We start from the raw sequence: 20,562 nt of genomic DNA, 5'->3' as shown, positions 1-20,562 counted from the left end.
TAATTGTGAGATTCTCCCCCATAAACCTATTGTGTTCTAATCTCCGCTTCCTGAGGAACCCACCTTGTATTAATAAAATATCTAGGAGGTGGTAGTATAGAAACAATAGACCAAAAAATATTTTGATCTTTTGAAGTGCTATGACCACATCCTAGTTTTGAAATTGTGTTAATCTTTGGGCTTGCGGTAACGAGGAAGGGCAGAAAGGCATGGTTGAGAATGTTGGCAATGGGAACTATTCTCAAGCTTATTATAGATTAAGAGCTTTTTTCCTTTATAAATATAATATTTCCCAAAAACCAAGAGAACTTACAGCAAGGTTTCAAATCAGCTATATTTGAAAACAGCTAAGTATAGTTTAGAAAGAGAAAATAGGAATGAAAAGAAATACACAAGAATGCTAACAGTAAAAAAAAAAAAAAAAAAAGCTAAACTTTTTCTTTGTTTTTTTCTTATTTTCTGAATATATATTTCCTTAAGTAAGAGAATGGGAGAATGATTTCCTTGCAGTATCTTCTGGTTTTTATGGAAACGCACAGAGGTTAAAATACTATTTTCTTATTTTAGCAAGCATAGGAAACTTTGGGAGACTCTAATGCAGTATTAATATTGCTACATATTCCTTTTCCACAGAGTCCATTATGCATTATTAAGAATAAATTGCCCCATGCCTAGCTGGCTCAGCCAGTGGAGCATGCGACTCTTGATCTCAGGGTTGTGAGTTTGAGCCCCATGTTGCATGCAGAGATCACTTAAAAAAAAAATCTTAAAAAAAAAAAAGAATTGCCCCAATTAAATGACCTATGAAGACAGGTAACTCTTAGAATGTTTATTAAATGAGTGATTTACAAGAAGGACATTGACGAATAAAGGAAAAATTTTTCAGTCAGTAAACATGAGATTTAAATGTCTAAGAGTTTATATTCAATTTCATTTTTTTAAAACTTCCCCTGTAAGATTATATCATTGTGTGTGAAGCACTGGTGAGATCTATGTCACCAGAAATTCCCAGTTTGCTGATTTCGTGGAGATTTTTCATCCGATGATTGTACTGCAACAAGTGAGCATCATTGACAGCAACCTTGAAGTGGTCAGATTCAACCAGCACTTGTATCTGAAATGGCACATACACAAAACTGTTAGAAATGTTCATTTATGTCAAAACCAGTCTGGCTTGAGCTCAGAATGTCCCATAGTTCATCTGTATGATCATCTGTGGAACTGAAGTCCAAAGAAGTGACTTTGCAGTCAAAATAGACTCCAGATATTTAAAGATTTAAGCAAAAGAAAATGAAAAAAATGATAAAGGTGAAGCTATAAAGGAAAAGTTTAATAATGTGTCTACATAAAAACAAAGTTTTTGTATGGCCAACACCTAAAAGTAAAAATATAAACACACCAAGTGTTGGTGAGGATGTGTAGAAAAAGGAACCCTTGTGCATGGGAATGTAAATTGGTGCAGCCACTGTGGAAAACACTATGGAGGTTCCTCAAAACATTAAAGACAGAACTACTATATGATCCAGTAATTTCACTACTGGGTATTTACCCAAAGAAAATGAAAAACACTAGTTTGAGAAGATAGATGCTCCCCTATGTTTACTGCAGCATTATTTATAATAGCCAAGATATGGAAGCAACACAAGTGTGTATCCGTAGATGAACAGATAAAGATGTGGTATATATATACAATAGAATATTACTCAGCCATTAAAAAGAATGAAATTTTGCTATTTGCAGCAATGCGGACAGACCTAGAGTGTATTATGCTAAATGCAGTAAGTCAGACAGGGGCGCCTGGGTGGCTCAGGCGGTTAAGTGTCCGACTTCAGCTCAGGTCATGACCTCACGGTTTGTGAGTTCGAGCCCTGTGTCGGGCCCTGTGCTGGCAGCTTGGAGCCTGGAGACTGCTTTGGTTTCTGTCTCTGTCTCTCTCTGCCCCTCCCCTGCTCGTGCTGCCTCTCTCTCTCTCAAAAATAAAGAAACGTTGAAAATTAAAAAAAAAAAAAAGAGAAAGACAAATACCATGATTTCATTTACTGCAATCTAAAAAACAATTCAAAGAAAGAAACAAATGAACAAAAAGCAGAAACAGACCCATAAAAACAGAAAACAAACTGGTGGTTGCCAGAGGGGAGAGGGATACAGGGATGGACAACATGGTTGAAGGGGAGTGGGAGGTACAGGCTTCCAGTTATGGGATGAATAAGTCACTGGGATAAAAGGTGCAACATAGGGAATACAGTCAATGGTACTGTAATAGTGTTGTATGGTGACACATGGTAGCTGCATTTGTGAGCACAGCATGACACATAGAGATGTTGATCACTATGTTGTATACCTGAAACTAACGTAACAGTGTATGTCAACTGTACTTCAATAAATAAATAAACATACTAAAGTAGAACTCCTCTAGTAAAGTGGCAAATGCCGTGAAGATCAATAACAACCAGTTCTGGCAAGAGCAGTGGGAACACTTCCCAATAATTAGTAGCGAGCACATTTATCCTTACATCCTTTTGGAAGCGGCACTTTGGCAATATCTTACCTAAATTTTAAACATGTACACTCGTGGAATAAAATTATTCTTCTAGGAAGCAAAGATAAGGACAGTTATTACAGTATTTTAGTAAAACAAGCCTTCCAGGTTTTATTCATTTAGAATATTTACATACTCCAAATTATCAATAGGGTACTTGTTGAATTATCACATATCTCAACAGTTGAAATACTATTAAGTAACCATGTTTTATTTGCTTGTTTTTGAAAGAAAGCGTGTGAGAGAGCATGAGCAGGGGAGGGGCAGAGGGAGAAGAAGAGAGAGAATCTTAAGCAGGTTCCACGCCCAGTGTGAGGTCATAACCTGAGCCAAAATCAAGAGGCAGACACTTAACCGACTGAGCCACCCAGGAGCCTCTGTTTTGTTTTGTTTTTTAAAGAAGGCTTCACATCCACAGCACAGAGCCCAACATAGGGCTTGAACTCACAACCCTGAGATTAAGACCTGAGCTGAGATCAAGAGTCAGACACTTAACTGACTAAGCCATCTAAGTGCCCCTAAGTAAAAATGTTCTACTATGAAAAGATGTCCACCGAATATAGAATATGGTCCTTATAAGTCCCTGCCCTTGAGGAGTTTACAGTCTAGCTCTTAGTAGACTCTCTACTCTACAAACCACTCTACTCTCAACGCAACACTGTGGGCCTAATATTTGTTGCAGCAGTGCTTAAAAATGAAAAGTATGTTGGGATGCCTGGTTGGCTTAGGCAGTAGAGTATGTGACTCTTGATCTCAGGGTCATGAGTTCAGGGGTAGAGATTACTTAATAAATAAAAGTTTTTTTAAATAAAGTAAATAGTGTGTTGTATGTCATAGAAAATACTAGAAAGATACTGACCAAGTTGCAACCTTTGTGAGGTTGGGGGAAAGGAGAAACGATGGAGAACTTTTTAATTTGAAAACCTATACATTTTTTCATAAAGCAAACATGCATTAATTTTAGAACTTAACAAAATTAGTTTTGATTGCTATGCCAACTACGCTATATTAAAGAACTAAATCTCAGCCCAACTGTACCATCAAGACTATCTGCCTTTTTTATTAAAGACGCTATTTTTCTCATTTCCAAAAAAGCTTTAACTCAAAGGTGTAGCAACAGGGACAATGGTGAAATGCGTGAATGGAGTTGGGGAGTGTGCGAGTCCTGCTGAGCCTGGTCCTGAGATGAGGAGCAGATGTCCTAGTTAGGTCTCCTGGGACAGTTGATAAAAAATTCAGTTCAAATGCATCGTGGTTTTAGAGTGATTCCCCATGAAAAATATACATTATCAATATATAATAGTAGCAATAACTTACTTTGAATGGTTTACCACTTTCAAATGGGAAAGTTGATTGTCTTTCTTCCTTTCCCCATAAATTCTCCAGCTTCGTATTGCAAACAATGACTCTCTTGTTGTCCTCATTGAAGCGTGGGTTAAAGTGGAAAGCAACATCATTCCCTCTCTTGAAATCTAAAGCAAGTCTGTTTAAACCAAAGACCAGAATTAGTAAAATGATTCAAGTTGTACATATGTATCAAGTGAAGAACATAGGGTTTTTTTAATGTTTATTTATTTTTGAGACACAGAGAGAGAGAGAGAGAGAGAGGGGGCATGAGAAGGGGAGAGGACAATGAGAATTCCAGGCTCCGTGCCGTCAACACAGAGCCTGACATAGGGCTCAAACCTATGAACCTTGAGATCATGACCTGAGCAGAAACCAAGAGTCAGACACTCAACCAACTGAGCCACCTAGGCGCCCAAAAGAACATATAATTTTGTAAAGAGCAAATCAGTTTATAAATTCAGGGACATTTTCTAAACAGGAAGTAAATAAACCAGAGTATGGCTTCAAATTGGAAGTATACTAGACCAAGTATTTGATGTACTCTTGTAGTATCTGAAAGTAAGTAAGGCAGTATGTGTTCCATTGTTTTACCTCATTGTCTTTGGTCACATCATTGCATTCAGCTATCATTCCCTCTTTACTGCCTCTACTATGAAAACTCTTCAAGGTTTCCTTATGTATATGTGCTGCCGAAGCGAGCACCAAGGTTTCCTTATGTAAGTTTAGGGCCACTTTATGCTTTACATGGCAAATAATAATGCTTACCTCTTCCCTGCCCTCCCAAGCTACTTTTAATACCTATGAAAGGCAGGCCAGTCAAATAAATAAAAGCTATCAAATACCTGCCTTCCTTATAGTTAACCAAAAACCTAAGTCCTAAAATAACAAGAATGAGACAACATAATGTTCGGTATCCTGTTGCTAAGTTGTGAGGTCATGGCGATAAATGTGTTAAACATTCCATGATGTGAAGTGGAATTAATGGAAGTCCTGGCTTAACTTTTTGACCTTATTCCTTCTCCTTGGCTATTAATGCAAACACAAGTCCTCGGACTGTTAGAGTATTAACTCTATCCCTCAGCTTCTCAAAGTGTGCTCCCTAGAGTACTAACATCAGAATCAGCTGGTGTTCTTGTTTTAAAGCAAGGTCTACACTCTAGACCTATTAACAATGATTCCTTGGGTTGTTTCATTTACCCAGTAACAGACATATACAGCCACAAATGTATCTTCCAATATTAAATTCACAGGGAGAGGGTCAAAATAGACAACAACAGAATTAGTATTTGACTAAAAATTCCAATGGCTGTATTTTCTCTACAGTGAAAAGGAAGATCTTGCCATCTCTGCCACCTTAAGCATTCTTTTTTTCATGTAATTCCTCACACAGATTTTGCAGAAGCAAGCAACCATTTTTTTTTCTGTTTACTATCCTCTTAATCATTTCAACCAAAATTAGTTTTAATCTGCCACAGGCTCTGTCTACATCTCTAGTGTTATTGGAGCTAAAGTTTCTAATGCAATAACCCTAAATAAGGCAAACATACCAGTGTGGTTCTGTGTGATAGCGGCTGAGGAAGGAGGGCAGATATTCACAAATCGTGAGTGCCATACGCACAGGATCACATGTGCTGGGTTCTGTGTGGTATTTGGGGAAGAAAGATGGATAAGGACGTAGGCAGAGGATATATACGTTTTATAACTGGCTGTGAGACAAGCTTTATTGTTCAGGTAAGCACTGTGTTTAGAGAAGCTGTATAGGCTGGGTGGAAAGGGTAGTGGCTACCACACAGAACCAGGGAAAACTGGCTGGAGGTAGAGTAAATGAGCTATCTGAATGTAAATGATTAAGCTGGAGGCGGAGTCCAATTCCTGGTAACAGACAAGGTGGTTCCCATTAACCCATGAGGAGCAAGGTGACAGACAGAGGCTGCTTATGGATTCTTGTATACCTGTATACATAGCTTGAATTTGTACCTTTTGTGCACTGTTTACAAAACCCAGAAACACAGATTAATTTATGGCTGCAGGAGCTTTAATGGTACCACTAACCTCAGGGACAGGTATGCTGGATGTCTTCAGGATATCCTTAACCTGCTCATATTACATGTAAATAACTAGTGGTAATAACCAGAGCCAGGCATTCCAGGGCAGCCATAAATCAGCATGGATTTTCCTAAATTAGCTCAGTCTTACTCCATCCTAGCTCACCTCCATCAAACCAGTTCCAATGGCAAAGGCTGACTTATTTTGATGAAGTCTTTAACTTCTTTCCAAATCTTTAATAGTGTCTACTCAGAAGACTAGGGTTCCCCCATCCAGCCACTTAACATCTGTAGACCAGGCTGACACCATGGGAATCTGGCACTCTCCTGATGTGCCCAGTAGGAAGGCGGAAATGGCAGTGAAGCTCACCAGATCTTAGACTGCACTGTGCCATGCATGACTGCAGGGTGATCTGTACAAGTATGAGGAGAGAGTGGTATGATACGCAAGCTCTCACTAACTCAAAATTACATCCAGTGTGATCTTTGTGGTTTTGACCCTTTCATTTTTATTTATTTATTGTTTTAATGTTTATTTTTGAGAGAGAGACAGAGAGAGAAAGCGTGAGCAGGGGAGAGGCAGAGGGAGACAGAATCTGAAGCAGACTCCAGGTTCTGAGCTGTCAGCACACAGCCCAATGTGGAGCTCGAATTCAAACCGCGAGATCATGACCTGAGCCAAAGTTGGATACCCAACTGACCGAGCCACCCAGGTGCTCCTCACCCCAACTTTTGATGGGCATCTAGACATGAAATGCATGCTTGGTTTTTTAGACAATATATGGCTCAGAGTGGAGGGATGGCCAAGTATTACATTACTGAGGCTCTACTTCCCTTAAATTCTAAGGCTCTTATTGTGAGGGAAAAGCTAGTTTTTTCTGAATGGGTTTTCTGCTCTTTCTCTTTGTGCTCACAAAGGAGAACTGTTTCCTTGTGGTTCTGGGAGAAAAACAAGATTGAGCGAGGGACACTTTGTCCCTTGGTGGGAACGTACACTGACTTACGGGATAATCCCAATTCTACGGGATAGAATTCTAAATGTGTAGCTTTAGAATTTTCATTAAAATCCAAAATAGATCATTCTTTATTCAAGAGGCAATTGACAAATATGTTTGAGTTGCTAATTTTGCTCTTTACCTGTTTGCATTGGGCTTTACGGTGCCCAGAATTGTTATCAGCATGCGAGGCATGACTCCTCCAGGCAAAGGCAGGTCATAAGGCACAGTCTGGGGATAAAAAAACATGTATGTGTTAATAAAGAGTCATATTTTCTTGGGGAAAGAAAGAAAAGTATGTTGCTGAATGTGAATAACATATAATCCTAATTTAAGCCATTTTTCCAGACTCTCAGGCCACCCTGCACAGGGCCTGAAGAGATAAGGCTTCCTCCATGCACAAGCAATAATCAAGAATAAAACCATCAGTTAATTGGTACCAAAAACAGAGCATATTCCCTTTTGGAGCACTGTATTTCTCAGGAATTACTAAGACATCCCAATCTATAATTCATTCACTTGGACTATTTTTTGGAAAGGCTTAAGCTAGACCTTGCAATCAACACTAACATTTTTTGCTAGCTACTCTTCTTTTTTTATTATTTTTATTGAGATATAATTGTATCAATTTTAGATACACAACTTTGTGCCACTCTTAAGACCTTTGTCACATAATGTACTTCACCATGGTTATTTTGCTCCCTGAGGGCAGACATTATGTCACATTTGGGGACTTGTGAGTTCTCCTAAATTCTACTTACATGACATCAACAGGGTGCTTTGAATGTGGCAGATACTTAGCAGATACTTACTGATTTAAGACGTTAACAACAGAGGAAAGTGGGTGTAGGGTATACAGGAACTCTTTGTACTACCTTTGCAATTTTTTTGTAAATCTAGAACTTTAAAATTTTAAAGTTTAGTTTTTTTAAAGGCAGATAATTTATGTATTAAATGAACACTTTTTTATTTAATACATTCCCTAGTTCTTCCACAAAAATGTATTGACCATCTATGTTTAAGGTGCTGTAAATATTCCCAAAACTCTCTCGGTTCTTCTCTTTTCCCTTCATAATTTCTTCCTCCTGGGTTCAATCACCACCCAAGTCTTTTCTCTCCAGGCCTTATACTTCCTCCTGAATTTGCTACAATGCCTCATATCCAACAGGTGTGAGCTGGAATTGTCTCTTCTTCCCCATCCCCCATCAGGTCTCATTCCCGACTTCCTGTTTGGGGTTGTCCCTTGGCCGGTGCTGTAGTTGTCCATTATCAAAAACCCAGTCATCTCTGACTCCTAAGACCTAACCACTAGCTCCTGGGCTTCTTTTGTAACCTCTCTCACATCTGCCTCTTCCTTTCCACAGCCTCCACGTCCCCATCTGTCTACAAATGACTAACTGTGGTCAAGGCCCTGCTCAATGCCTCCCACACTCCCAACACCTTCTCTGCACTCTCCTCTAAGCTGACCTAAAAGCAGGTCAGACGCTACCTGTGCCAGCAACCACATAGTCCTGGAAGGGTCTGATCCCATGCTACTACTAAACACTTGCCTCACATCTGTATGTTATCCCTCAACTAGTCTATACATCTGGAAGGGAAGGATCTGTGTCTGAGATGTGTCTGGAGCCCCACAGTTAGATTTTACATTTAAATTCATTTACTAAAGTGGGTTTTAACATAAAGGGAAATTCAATCCTTAGATCACAAAATTACCTTTAGAAGGTTTTTCAAAACCACATTACCTTGGTTTCCCTACACATTCCCTCTATGACCCTGGGCAAGTTGTATGACTCTCTATTGTCCCATTTCCTCGAGTGTAAAGTAGGGATAATAACATATCTTCTAGGGTGGTTATGGGGTAAATGAAATCATTCACATAGAAGCACACTGCTGGTGCATGTTATGTACTCAGTGTATATTAATAATAGTAACCAAAATGTTCCCCCATTACTATGATCTTGACTTCATTTATATTAAAGCTGCTTTACAAATGTCTTCAAAAGATACACTGACTTCTCTTTATACTAACAGTATGCATACTAAACGCAATACAAATAACTATTTTTTTCTATTGGACTGATCCATGGCTGGTCCTCAAAAAGTGGCTCTAACCAGTGAATTTAAAGCTTCAGGTCTCTCTGAAGCCCTTTGCATGTCAGTGTGCAGAGCCAGCTCCCAGCCACAGCACAGCAAAGTAATGGCACCAACGCTCCAGACAATTGTTGTGTTCTTTCTTCATTAGCTTTGTCCTGATCACAATCAAGTATATGAAACAACTAACTCCATCTTACCAGTGGTCCAGCAGGGACGCCAAAGGGGCCAGCAGCAGGGTAGGCTCCAGGAGCACTTGGCTGTCCAGGAGGAGGGTAGACCCCAGGCCCACTCGGTTGCCCAGGGTGGGCTCCTGGTGCAGTTGGTGCAGGATAAGCAGGTGCTGTGGGGCCAGGGTAGGCTCCTGGAGGCACCTGTCCAGGGTAGGCTCCTGGAGGCGCCTGTCCAGGGTAGGCTCCTGGAGGTGCCTGTCCAGGGTAGGCGCCTGGAGGTGCCTGTCCAGGGTAGGCGCCTGGAGGTGCCTGTCCAGGGTAGGCACCAGGATAGGCGGCCCCTGGGTAGCCCCCTGCCCCAGCAGGTTGGTTTCCCCACGCGGCAGGCCATCCTTGAGGGTTTGGGTTTCCAGATCCAGACAAAGCATCATTAAGCTGGAAAGAAAGACGTAAACAATTACAGGAGGAAAAACATTCACAAAAACAGAATTTTCAGGAAACAGGAATATGTGATCTAAGAAGTAGAGGGATATGGTGAAGGTATGAAATTCATATCAACCAAACTTTTTCCACCTATTAAATAGTCTGCAGTTCCTAAGACTAAAATGAGACTTTGAGATTACATATGCTTCATCACTTTATTCTTTCTTTTTTTTTTTTAGTAAGAATGTATCAGCACTGGTTCATTATTTCTAACAAGTGTACCATACTAATGTAAGACATTAACAATAGAGAAAAGTGAGCGTAGGGCATACTGGAACTCTTTGTACTATCGTTGCAATTTTTCTGTAAATCTAGGACTATTTAAAAATTTTAAAGTTTAGGTTTTTTTTAAAAGGCCCAATCATGCCATTAAGTAAGTGTGATTCCAGGTTGATTAGTGTCTGGGGAGGAGGGGAGCCATACAGAAAATGGAAAGTAAAACAATTTACAGTTCTCAACATGAATCGTCTTGCCATAAAGAATGCATTTTATTGATTGTTATTCTAATAATGATTGCTATACTTTCTTGGCCATAGTGGGTCAATATATTAACTACGTGGTAAAGTTAGCACATCTATCCAATGGCACAGACTTTTCCTTGGAGAGAACCAGGAGAGTTTAATAAGAGTCTCCATCCCATTTCACAAGACCATTCCAGAAGAGGACTTTGGAAAGGGGTAGTTACATTCTTAGCAGCTCTCAAAGGGCTCCTAGTCCCATTTCTAATTTCTAGCAGAACCACAAGCCTGGCCCAGGCAGGCACAATAGGTGCATGGCCATGCACAGTGGTGTCTGATACAGGTCTGTACTTGCCTTATCTGCATTTTGATGATCATGGCTTATCAAAATCAAACAACTACATGGTTCAGATGAAAAGATGCCCTATAGCAGGTGGTCAGGGTGATGGGCCTGAGTTCCCATAGTTCAATGAATTCCATGTTTGATAGCAAAGAGTCAGCCCTGCCATATTCCCAATGTGCTGGTCAAATCCATCCCTCTTCCTTCCCTTGCCCTGATCTCAGGGAAATTGACCCCTGCAGATGGTGTTTGCCAGGCTTCCAGAGTCTGGCTAAGGGGCAGTACTGGCAAGAGATTAAAGAGTGGGAAGATGGGGCGCCTGGGTGGCGCAGCCGGTTAAGCGTCCGACTTCAGCCAGGTCACGATCTCGCGGTCCGTGAGTTCGAGCCCCGCGTCAGGCTCTGGGCTGATGGCTCAGAGCCTGGAGCCTGTTTCCGATTCTGTGTCTCCCTCTCTCTCTGCCCCTCCCCCGTTCATGCTTTGTCTCTCTCTGTCCCAAAAATAAATAAACGTTGAAAAGAAAAAAATTTAAAAAAGAGTGGGAAGAAGTGAGAAGCCAGGGTATCTCTCCTTTCCTCTCTGCCTCATGGGACATCTGCGCAGCTGCTACATTTCCTGTATCACTTTATTCTTGCCTCCATCATTTCAGAGCATGGAGGGCTGCCATTCATAATTTGCCAAAGTCAGGAGCTAGCTTTCCTCTATGTAAAAGCACATACTCTCTAACTGATGTGAGAAAAACAATCACAGAAATTAGGATGCTCAGACTGCACCACACTTCCCATTGCTCATACTATTTCTCAGCTCCTGAGCATGAAATCCACTTGCTTCTGCCCCAGGCTTTTCAGTAAAGGAGTTACTATTAGTGAGTCTCAGGCCTCTATCTGCCTCGCTTTCTTCTTGAATCTGCTTCTGGAAAAACAAGACTTCAGCTAATAAGCCCTCATTGGGCAGTTAAAGCCAGAAGAAGCCAAATGGTGAGAAAATTAGAAGGGAATGTCTGGTGGTAAAGAAAAAAAAAAAAGTCCTCAACCTACATGGAATATATATTAAGAAAATAAACATAAAACACTTACTGAAAAACTGTCTGCCATTTTCCTGAAAGGAGGAAAAAAAGAGAGGTTATCATTTGATCCTAGATTTGACCAGTTTCCATATCAACACACAACATCACAAATAGTTCATTGGGCAGTTCTAGACAATCTACAGGCAGGCATTTTATTCCCCAGCCAGTTTATTCCCTAGATACGCCTAAATCAGTGGTGTTGGAACTACCAAAACAGCTCATCAAAGGGCAGGGATGCACTCCAGGTAGATTACCAAGCCCTATTTAATTCATAACTTTAAACTCTAATCATACTAGCCTGTGTTCTGAATCCTGGGGCCTACAAGACAGGAGAGAGAAGAACAAGGAAGAAAATGTTCTGCCCCCTTCTTTGGTAAAAACACAAACAGTCCTGGTTCATCAGTGATCCTCCACACCTTCCTTCCTGGGTGCTTTTTCCACCACCTCTTACAAAGGGTTCAGCCTCTTACAAAGGGTAATCACCCACCTCCCTTCCCGGTCCCAAGATCAGCCCCCATGCCATCTTCTGGGTTTTAGGAGGAAAGCAGAGTTGACTGATTTCTACTGAGATTTGAAAAACAGTGCCCCTATGTGTAGCTACTGCCAATCATTTATTCCTCCAATGGCACATATTTATGCCTGCTCTGGGTCAGGCACTGTGTGGGCTCTTGTCTGGGTTTGAAGATGGATAGGCCAAGATCTGTATGGTCAAAGGGCTCACAGGCCAGCAGGGATCACAAGGGATCAATACTGTGAGCCAGACTGTGTGATGGGGCATCTCAACTAGAACTATCACTTCTAAGAGGGGAAGAGGTGGTATGGTTTGAGCTAAGCCTTAAAGGAGAGGTGAGATCAGATGTGGAGCAATGAAAATGAAAGGCAGGCACAAGATGCCTCTTTTCTTCCCCCTTTCTTCCTTTTTTTATTTCAAGATATTTTTTATTCCAAATGAAACTCCAGCAGTATAACAAACAAGGGTATAAAAAAAAAAAAAAAAAAAAAAAAGAGAGGAGATGAGAGGAGAGTCAGACAATGTGGAGGAAAATATTTTTGGGTAGGATGATACCAAACAGAGTTGGCTTTGCCCAAAGCTGACTCCAGGGGAGGCTTTGACATATCACTCCTGCTTTCTCCTGCTCCTCTCCCTGAGCCATGGCTCTAACTATAGAAGATATTTCACACCTGTCGCTGCTGCAGGTGCTCTGGCAGTGAGGGGAGGAGGACAACCTGGGACTCCTGAGGCCTGGGTGAGTTTTCTCGGATCAGGATCACCTGCCAAAGTGACCTGGCCCTTAAACAATCAGACTCTCTTTTTCCTTGAGTTGCTCGCTTGTGAGATTTACTAAATTATTTTAAGAAATGACATTACCCCAAGAGATCCTAATTGATACGTCCTAAAATTGTAAAATATTACACTTTTTGGTTAAAAAAAAAAAAAAAGGCAGAGCCCCTCCTAGGACTTAATGCCCTTCATTTATACATACCAGATACCTTATCAAACTCTGCTGTTACTTATACCCAGTTAAATGTTACCTCCTACTAATTTTTTCTGCACATCTCCTTTTTAATCTCGGCATTCTCAAACATATTTGGAAGCAGTTTAAGCATATCACCGTGTCCATCTTCTAAAGTGGAAAACTGCTGGCAGTTTGGCTAGGAAGTCACAGTGACGCTCCCAGGGCTTATATTCATGTGTTTCTTGTAGCATTTGATCTTTTAAAGCAGAAGTCAGGTGCTCCTCTGCTGGTGTTCCTTCCTTAAAAGGCTACCACTGCTTAGAAAAGTGTGCTGCCACCGCAAAAGGAACTTGAGAGAAGAGTTGTTACAGAAAAGGGGGAAAAAAAGGATGTCTCTTATTTTTAATTTTTTTTATTTATTTTTATTTTTTTAATGTTTTTTGAGAGAGAGAGAGAGAGAGAGAGAGCGCGCGCGAGCAGGGGAGGGGCACAGAGAGGGAGACACAGAATCCAAAGCAGGCTCCAGGCTCTGAGCTACAGCACAAAGGGCTCGAACTCACAGACGGTGAGATCATGACCTGAGCTGAAGTCGGACGTTTACTGACCGAGTCACCCAGACGCCCCTAAAGATTTTATTTTTAGGACTCTCTACACCCAAAGTGGGGCTCAAACTCACAATTCTGAGATCAAGGGCTGCATGCTCTACTGACTGAGCCAGCCAGGCACCCTAGAAGGGACATTTCTTAAGAAAGCAAAGACTCTCGTTTTTTGGACAGCAGTAGGAAATAATCTTGAACTTCAAGGTGGGCAGAGAGTTCAGTTCCTTTGATCACACAAACTTTTCTTCCATTCCTAGGCAACATGCCAAAGACCCAGATTTATAACTTTATACATATTGCTGACTTCTCTTAAATATCCCCATTCGGTAAAGGCTTTTTCACAGCCTCAGCACCACTAACGTTTCAGGTCAGATACACTGTCAGAGTCAGAGCTGCCTTGAACATTACAGCATGTGGAACAGCATTCTTGGCTTCAATATACAAGATGTCAGTAGCACAATACTCCCCCCCTCCCCATTGTGACAACCAGAAATGTCTTCAGACATTACCAAATATCCTGGGGGCAGGGGAGGGAGGGCAAAATTGTGCCTGGTTGAGTAAACACTTTAAGCTAATTAGTGTGTATATCCCTCCAGAAATGTAGATATACAGGTCAATAAAAGCCAAAAAGTTATTTTCAATAGTTAAAATCAGCTAAATCTGGGGATGCCTGGGTGGGTTCAGTCAGCTAAGCGTCTGATTCTTGATCTCGGCTCAGGTCATGATCTCCTGGTTTGTGGGATGGAGCCCACGTCTGGCTCTGTGCTGACAGTCAACCTGGGGCCTGCTTAGGATTCTCTCTCTCCCTCTCTCTCTGACCCCCTCCTGCTCGCACTTGCTCTCTCTCTAAAAATAAATAAACTTAAAAAAAAAAAAACTAGCTAAATCTGTACCATTGGCCTTATAAAGTATCTTATTAATATAACACCTATCAAACTAAGATGTGTTTAAAGGCTGATTAAAACCAGAAACTAGGGGCGCCTGGGTGGCGCAGTCGGTTAAGCGTCCGACTTCAGCCAGGTCACGATCTCGCGGTCCGTGAGTTCGAGCCCCGCGTCAGGCTCTGGGCTGATGGCTCAGAGCCTGGAGCCTGTTTCCGATTCTGTGTCTCCCTCTCTCTCTGCCCCTCCCCCGTTCATGCTCTGTCTCTCTCTGTCCCAAAAATAAATAAAACGTTGAAAAAAAAAAAAAAAAAAAACAGAAACTAAAGACAGCATTTCCAAAAAAAAAGCATTTCCAAAATTTAACATTTCTTCCTAAAGTCTCTGCTGGAGCATATTCAGCTTATTTCCAGCTCCAACCAAAACAATTTGAGAAACAAAGCAGATTTCAATTTCTTTCCACTGCGTTTCACATAAAGCCTTGGGTGACAGTTTGGATTGTGTTGTGACACATTAGACAAGCCCATTAGAATAATGAAATCCTGCATTAGTGTGGTACTTTTTGGTTTATGAAGCACTTTCCCATACCTTTCCTATTTTCATTCTGATAATAATCTTATAAGATTTTCAGGGGAAGGTTAATATTCCCACTCTAGAGGTGAGGAAACAGAGGCTTAGAGAGCTAATATGGTGGCCCAAAGTCATTCCGTCCTTGGCAGGCCAACAACCAAGGGTCCAAGGACCCTCACTCTTAATTCAAACTCATTTTATACTAACATAAAATCTTCACTCTTTGAAATTTTAAAATATAGTCCTTAAAAAGTGTTTATTACTTCACTTAGAAATTAATTCTCTGGCTTATTCACTCAGAACTACATAACATGTTGAAATTATAAACAAATTTAAAACGATCATGTTTTTGTCAGAAAAAGCTGGGTGACTCATTCAGTGAGCTCCAACACTCACTGTATCCAATACTGAATACAACGATGCCATTTTGCACAGTCATTTTACTAATTATAACCATATTTAAACCAATAAAGTGTACTTTTCCAAAAACTGGGTATGCACTGTTTTGCTATCTTAATTCTCAACCATCAGATCTCTTTTTTGAAAAAGTTTATAACCAATGCTTTTTTGAAATCTAGCAACCATAGAACTTAAAAAAAAAAAAAAAACTATTTGGATAAAAGTCTTCTTACTTGCCTGGAAAAATTCTTTCTTTCTTTCTTTTTAGATGGATTGTTTATATAAAGAGATAATCAAATGAAAAAAAAAAAAAACTTCTCACCCTACAGATGCTATAGATATATGAACTCTATCCTGCCATTCCCAGAATCAGAGAATTTAGAAGCTCCAGAAAAGAAACTATATCAAAGACAAAACAAAACACTGAGGAAATACTACCTGGGCTTTCATATTTGGAAAAACCTACAGGAAGTAGTTCAGTGTTGCTTTGGAATAAGGAATTTAAACATGAGTCATAATGCAGACCATTTTAATTGGCTGTTAATTGTACTTTACCCTCTAATAAAGAGTGGCTATCTACTGTACTATGCTATTCTAGGCCCACCTAGCAATTAGTCCAGTAGTCAGGGTTCCTGGGAGCACTTCTGAAATTTCTGCTCACAAAGGGCCTTGACCTTTATTCGAGCCGAAAGAGAAGTGGATCATGAATGTATTTCCTCAGAACCCCAAGGCACTGCCCACGCTCCTCTCCGAAGAATACAGGAGGCAGTTGCCGAAACATGGAGCAGGGCTTGAGGAAAATCCACTTTCCAAGGCCAAATTCGGTGATGCTGAGTTGGAATAAAGGAAACTGGTCCTTTACTAGGATTTCCTTCTTATCATAGTTCCTCAGCATCAAGGAAGGTAAAGTTACCTTGCGCCTCTCAGTTACTGATTTTTCCCCCTATGGAAAAGCTGAACATCAATCAAGAGAGAACACATGATACTTAGTCAGCAGCAAATTGGAAGTTTATAGCAAGCACTGTTCTGGCAGGCTTACCACTCAGAATTTAATGAGAAGAACCAGTTCAGGAACTAGATACCAAATGTTAACTCAGCTGTCCTCAGGAGGAGCCTGTTTCCCAAACTATCACAGGAAAGAGAGGCTATGGTTTAGATAAGTTACCATGAGTCTCGGATACATTAACTTTATAAGCCAATCTTATTTAAGGTCAACATGAGGTGCTCAAGTTATGACATATGAATATAAGTCTCTGTTGCAGTTAAGATTTAGAGTCTAGGGGCACCTGGCTGGCTCAGCCGGTTAAGCATCTGACTTCAGCTCAGGTCATGATCTCATAGTTCCTGAGTTCGAGCCCCATCAGGCTCTGAGCTGACAGCACAGAGCCTGCTTGAGATTCCCTACCTCTCTCTCTGCCCCCTCCCTGACTCATGCCTCCCCCCGCCCCATCTCTAAATAAATAAATAAATAAACAAACTTAAAAAAAAAAAAGATTTAGAGTCTGGCTGATGAGATGCTAGGCAAATAAGTACCTAAGTTATAGGAGAGACCAATACTGGCCTTTTGACGTCACTAGCAATAAGTAAAAAGTCTTTATATTAAAGCACCTCTTGGGGCTCAGGTCATGATCTCATGGTTCCAGATTTCATGGTTCATGAGTTAGAGCCCCATGTTGGGCTTTGTGCCAACAGCTCAGAGCCTGAAGCCTGCTTCAGATTCGGTGTCTCCCTCTCTCTGTCCTTCCCCTACTTGCTCTCTCTCTCTCTCTCAAAAGTAAAACATTAAAAAAATAAGTAAAACACTTATGTATATCTGTAGCATAGTGAAATATTGATTAAAGACCTCTGAACAGAGTGAGACTTGCCTATTCCATTGAAAAAAAGCTAGCTTTGGGGGTCAATCTATCAGGCAGTGTGCCCCCTCTTCTGCTACTTAAGTAAGGTGGTGAGGCATTCGTCTAACACTTTTAAGCTCAAAACATTCAAAAACCATCATCAAACTTTTCCCCAGAACATGCTGATTCTAAGTGTAACCCCCAAACATTATGAATTTAGGAAGCAGTTCCAATCTTCCAAAGAACACAGATGAACTTTTTCCATTCCTTTCCCAGAATCCGAGAAACAGATTGGGTCACTGCGGTTCACCTGTCCTTACTGTCCAGAGACCCAACTCCCAGGAGTCACTTTACAAACATTCCACAGTATCTGGACTAGCAATCACTAACTTGAAGGGGGGGTCTCACCTTACGTGTCCCCTATGTGACTCTCTGGCATTAAGGTCCTACTCCTCAGAATGGACGCATTTTAGTATTTTTATGTAAGGAACTGATAATTCAGAATACATCTTCATACATGTCTTAAGAGCTGCCCCCAGCCGGAGCTCTGCACTTTTGGGCTACCATTCTGCCACACCCTACACGTCCTCAGCACAGATCCGGGATGTTAATGCCCAAGTTAGCCAATCTGGGCAGGGATGAGTCACCGATTTGCAAAAGCTTAGGATGTGCGGTCTTCGCCAAGCCGGGCACATGCCCACTCAGGCCCCGGGGCATCACCATTTTCTGAGGGATCAGCACCCCGAGAGCTGCTGCAGCCCCTGCCGCCGCCAGGCCTGCTGGAAGAGCCCCAGCGCCCCACAGCCAGATGCAGCGGCCGTGCAGCCCAGTCCCGGGGCGCAGGAGTCGCCTCCAGAATCCCTGGGCAGGCTCCCCACCTCCTGCGAAGGGGGACCGGCTTCCTAACCCCGAACTGGAACCCGGGCGCGCGGTGGGAGGGCGAGACGCCGTGGTCGAGCCTCCCAGTCTCTGCGGAGGGTGACCTGCGCCCCGGCGGGTGGTCCGCGGACACACCCAGGGCCCGCCCAGCAAAGTGCGTGAGTGTGGGCAAAGCGCCGCTAACTTTCCCGAAGTCGCACACCGCTCCTTCCAGGGCTCGCAGGCTACGGCCCCTGCCCAGGACGGCTCCCCCAGCTCCGTCCGCGGCCCTCCGCCTCTCCGCGCCCACCCGCGGCCCCCGGCCCGCGACCCCCGACCCCCGCGCGGGCGCTCTCGCCCCTGCCCCGTCGGGGCCGTCAGCAGGCTCCGTCCCCGTCCCCCGTCCCCAGGCGCCCCCGCCACTCACCCCACAGCCCAGCGCTCCCTAGTTAGCTTGCTGCGGGGGGCAACTTCAAGCGAGGTGGTAAGATCCCTGGCGGGGCGGTGGCTCCGCGCTTCAAATAGTCCCGGCCGGCCCGCCTCTCCCGGGGCGGGACCTCCACCCACACACACCCGGGCCTCTCCCTGCCGTGGGGCCGGGCACTGCCCCACCGCACACCCGGCGCAGCAGTGGCTCCTGACCTGGAGAGACCCCCAGCCCCGCAGCCTCCAGTCGGTCTCCTGCGCCCGCCCCCCTCGAGACCTGGAATTGTGGCCACGTTCACCGCCCTCTCTCCAGATTCACCTGGTCACTCCTCAGACCAAGACGGAGTCTGCGAAGCTTTCAGAGTATGCTTACTTAACGCTTTGCTTGCTGGCTTGTTTTAACCATGTTTGCTTATTTGCTGCCTGAATTGCGGACACTCTCTTCCTCTCTGCATTTATTTTCCCTAAACCCTCTCTCAGTATCAAAGCCTTTCCTAGAAGTGTACGGTGACTGGTGTCACTGGGAGGGCGCTGGCAAGTTTTCTGAGGTGCTGGGTGAGATAGGTGGGAGGGAGGGAGGGCCGCGGGCGGAGGTCCCGGTTCTTGGCCCTGCATTCATTCACTTTCTGAACTGTGATGTGGGTGCCACCTCGCTCTGACGGCCCTAAATTACTTTTGCTTGTTTGCTCCCCACATCTTACCCAGTGTTTGGTGTGTAATAAGTTCTCCCTAAATATTTTTTTTCATGAATGAATGAAATAATGAATACCTTCCTAGAAAGTCTTTGTTTCCCCAAAGGTTGGGCAGGGTCCTGATGAAGGAGGAACATTTTTTTTTTTTTAATGTTTACTCATTTTTGAGAGAGAGAGAGAGACAGAAGAATTAGTGGGGGAGGGGCAGAGAGAGAGGGAGACAGAGAATCCTAAGCAGGCTCCAGGCGCTGAGCTGTCAGCACGGAGCCTGAGGTGGGGCTTGAGTCCATGAACCTTGACATCATGACCTGTGTCAAAGTCAGCTGCTTAACCGACTGTGCCACCCAGGCGCCCGTGAAGGAGGAACAGTTTAAACACAAAAGTCTTTGGTAGAGGCAGGAATAGGATAAAGCTACCACTCTAAGAAAACATCTTACAACAAATAGTGATTCTTGCAAGAGAAAAGGTATTTATTTGGTATCATTTCACTGAATAATAGCTGAGTGAAATGGTTAAGGATGCCTAAGATGAATTTTTTAAAGTTCTGATATCTACTCACAAAAATCAACTCAAAATGGATTAAAGACTTAATTGTAAGACCTCAAAACAAAATTCCTAGAAGGAAACAAGGCAAAAGCTCCTTGACATTGGTTATGGCAATGTTTTTTTGGATAAGACTCCAAAGTACAATCAACAAAAGCAAAAATAAACAAGTGGGACTACATCAAACTAGCAAGCTGCATAGCAAAAGAAATAATCAGTAGATGAAAAAACACCCTACAAAATGAGAGAAAATATTTGTAAACTATGTATCTGATAAGAGGTTAGTCTTCAAAATATATAAGGATCTCATAGAACTCTATAGCAAACAACAATAACAAAAACAAACAACAACAACAAAAAACAAATAACCCTATTTAAAGAATGGGCAAAGGACCTGAACCAGACAGTTTTCCAAAGAAGATATCTGACCAACAGGTAGCTGAAAAGGCACCCAGCATCACTAATTATCAGGGAAAAGCAGGTCCATACCATAATGGGGCATCACTTCACACCTGTTAGAATGACTGTCATCAAAAGGACAAGAGATAAGTGTGGGCAAGGATGCAAACAAGGAACGCTTTGTGTATTGTTGGTTGGAATGTAAATTGGTACAGCCATTATGGAAAACAATACGGAGGTTCCTCAAGAAATTAAAAATAGAATGACCATATGATTCAGCAATCCTACTTTCTAGGTAGGAAATGAAATCACTATCTTGAAGAGATATCTGCATTCCCATGTTTATTGCAGCATTGTTCACAACAG

General features: G+C 42.4%; 1 protein-coding gene across 2 annotated transcripts; it reads right to left on the bottom strand.

The window, feature by feature from the left end:
* Window positions 1–814: 814 nt before the first annotated feature.
* On the bottom strand, window positions 815–19,070 carry LGALS3 (galectin 3). Of its 2 annotated transcripts, none has more exons than XM_045451030.1 (6): window positions 18,882–19,070; window positions 11,548–11,569; window positions 9,218–9,625; window positions 7,069–7,157; window positions 3,857–4,022; window positions 815–1,114 (listed from the first exon to the last, which is right to left on the bottom strand). In XM_045451030.1, the coding sequence occupies exons 2-6, from the start codon at window positions 11,563–11,565 to the stop codon at window positions 959–961; spliced, it is 837 nt and encodes a 278-aa protein (XP_045306986.1). In that variant the 5' UTR covers window positions 11,566–11,569; window positions 18,882–19,070; the 3' UTR covers window positions 815–958. The 2 variants fall into 2 exon arrangements, with proteins under 2 accessions (XP_045306986.1, XP_045306987.1); XM_045451031.1 differs by having other exon boundaries at window positions 18,564–18,894.
* Window positions 19,071–20,562: the final 1,492 nt, after the last annotated feature.

The sequence above is a fragment of the Leopardus geoffroyi genome, chromosome B3 (assembly GCF_018350155.1).
Source record: "Leopardus geoffroyi isolate Oge1 chromosome B3, O.geoffroyi_Oge1_pat1.0, whole genome shotgun sequence".
Classification (NCBI taxonomy): domain Eukaryota; kingdom Metazoa; phylum Chordata; class Mammalia; order Carnivora; family Felidae; genus Leopardus; species Leopardus geoffroyi.
This window is presented reverse-complemented; position numbering and strand designations above follow the sequence as displayed.

Coding starts and splice junctions, on each gene's coding strand:
- LGALS3 (XM_045451030.1), bottom strand. Junction 4,023..7,068: donor GTAAAGCCCAATGCAAACAG/GTAAAGAGCAAA, acceptor TGGTTTAAACAG/ACTTGCTTTAGATTTCAAGA. Junction 1,115..3,856: donor AAAGTGGTAAACCATTCAAA/GTAAGTTATTGC, acceptor GTGCCATTTCAG/ATACAAGTGCTGGTTGAATC.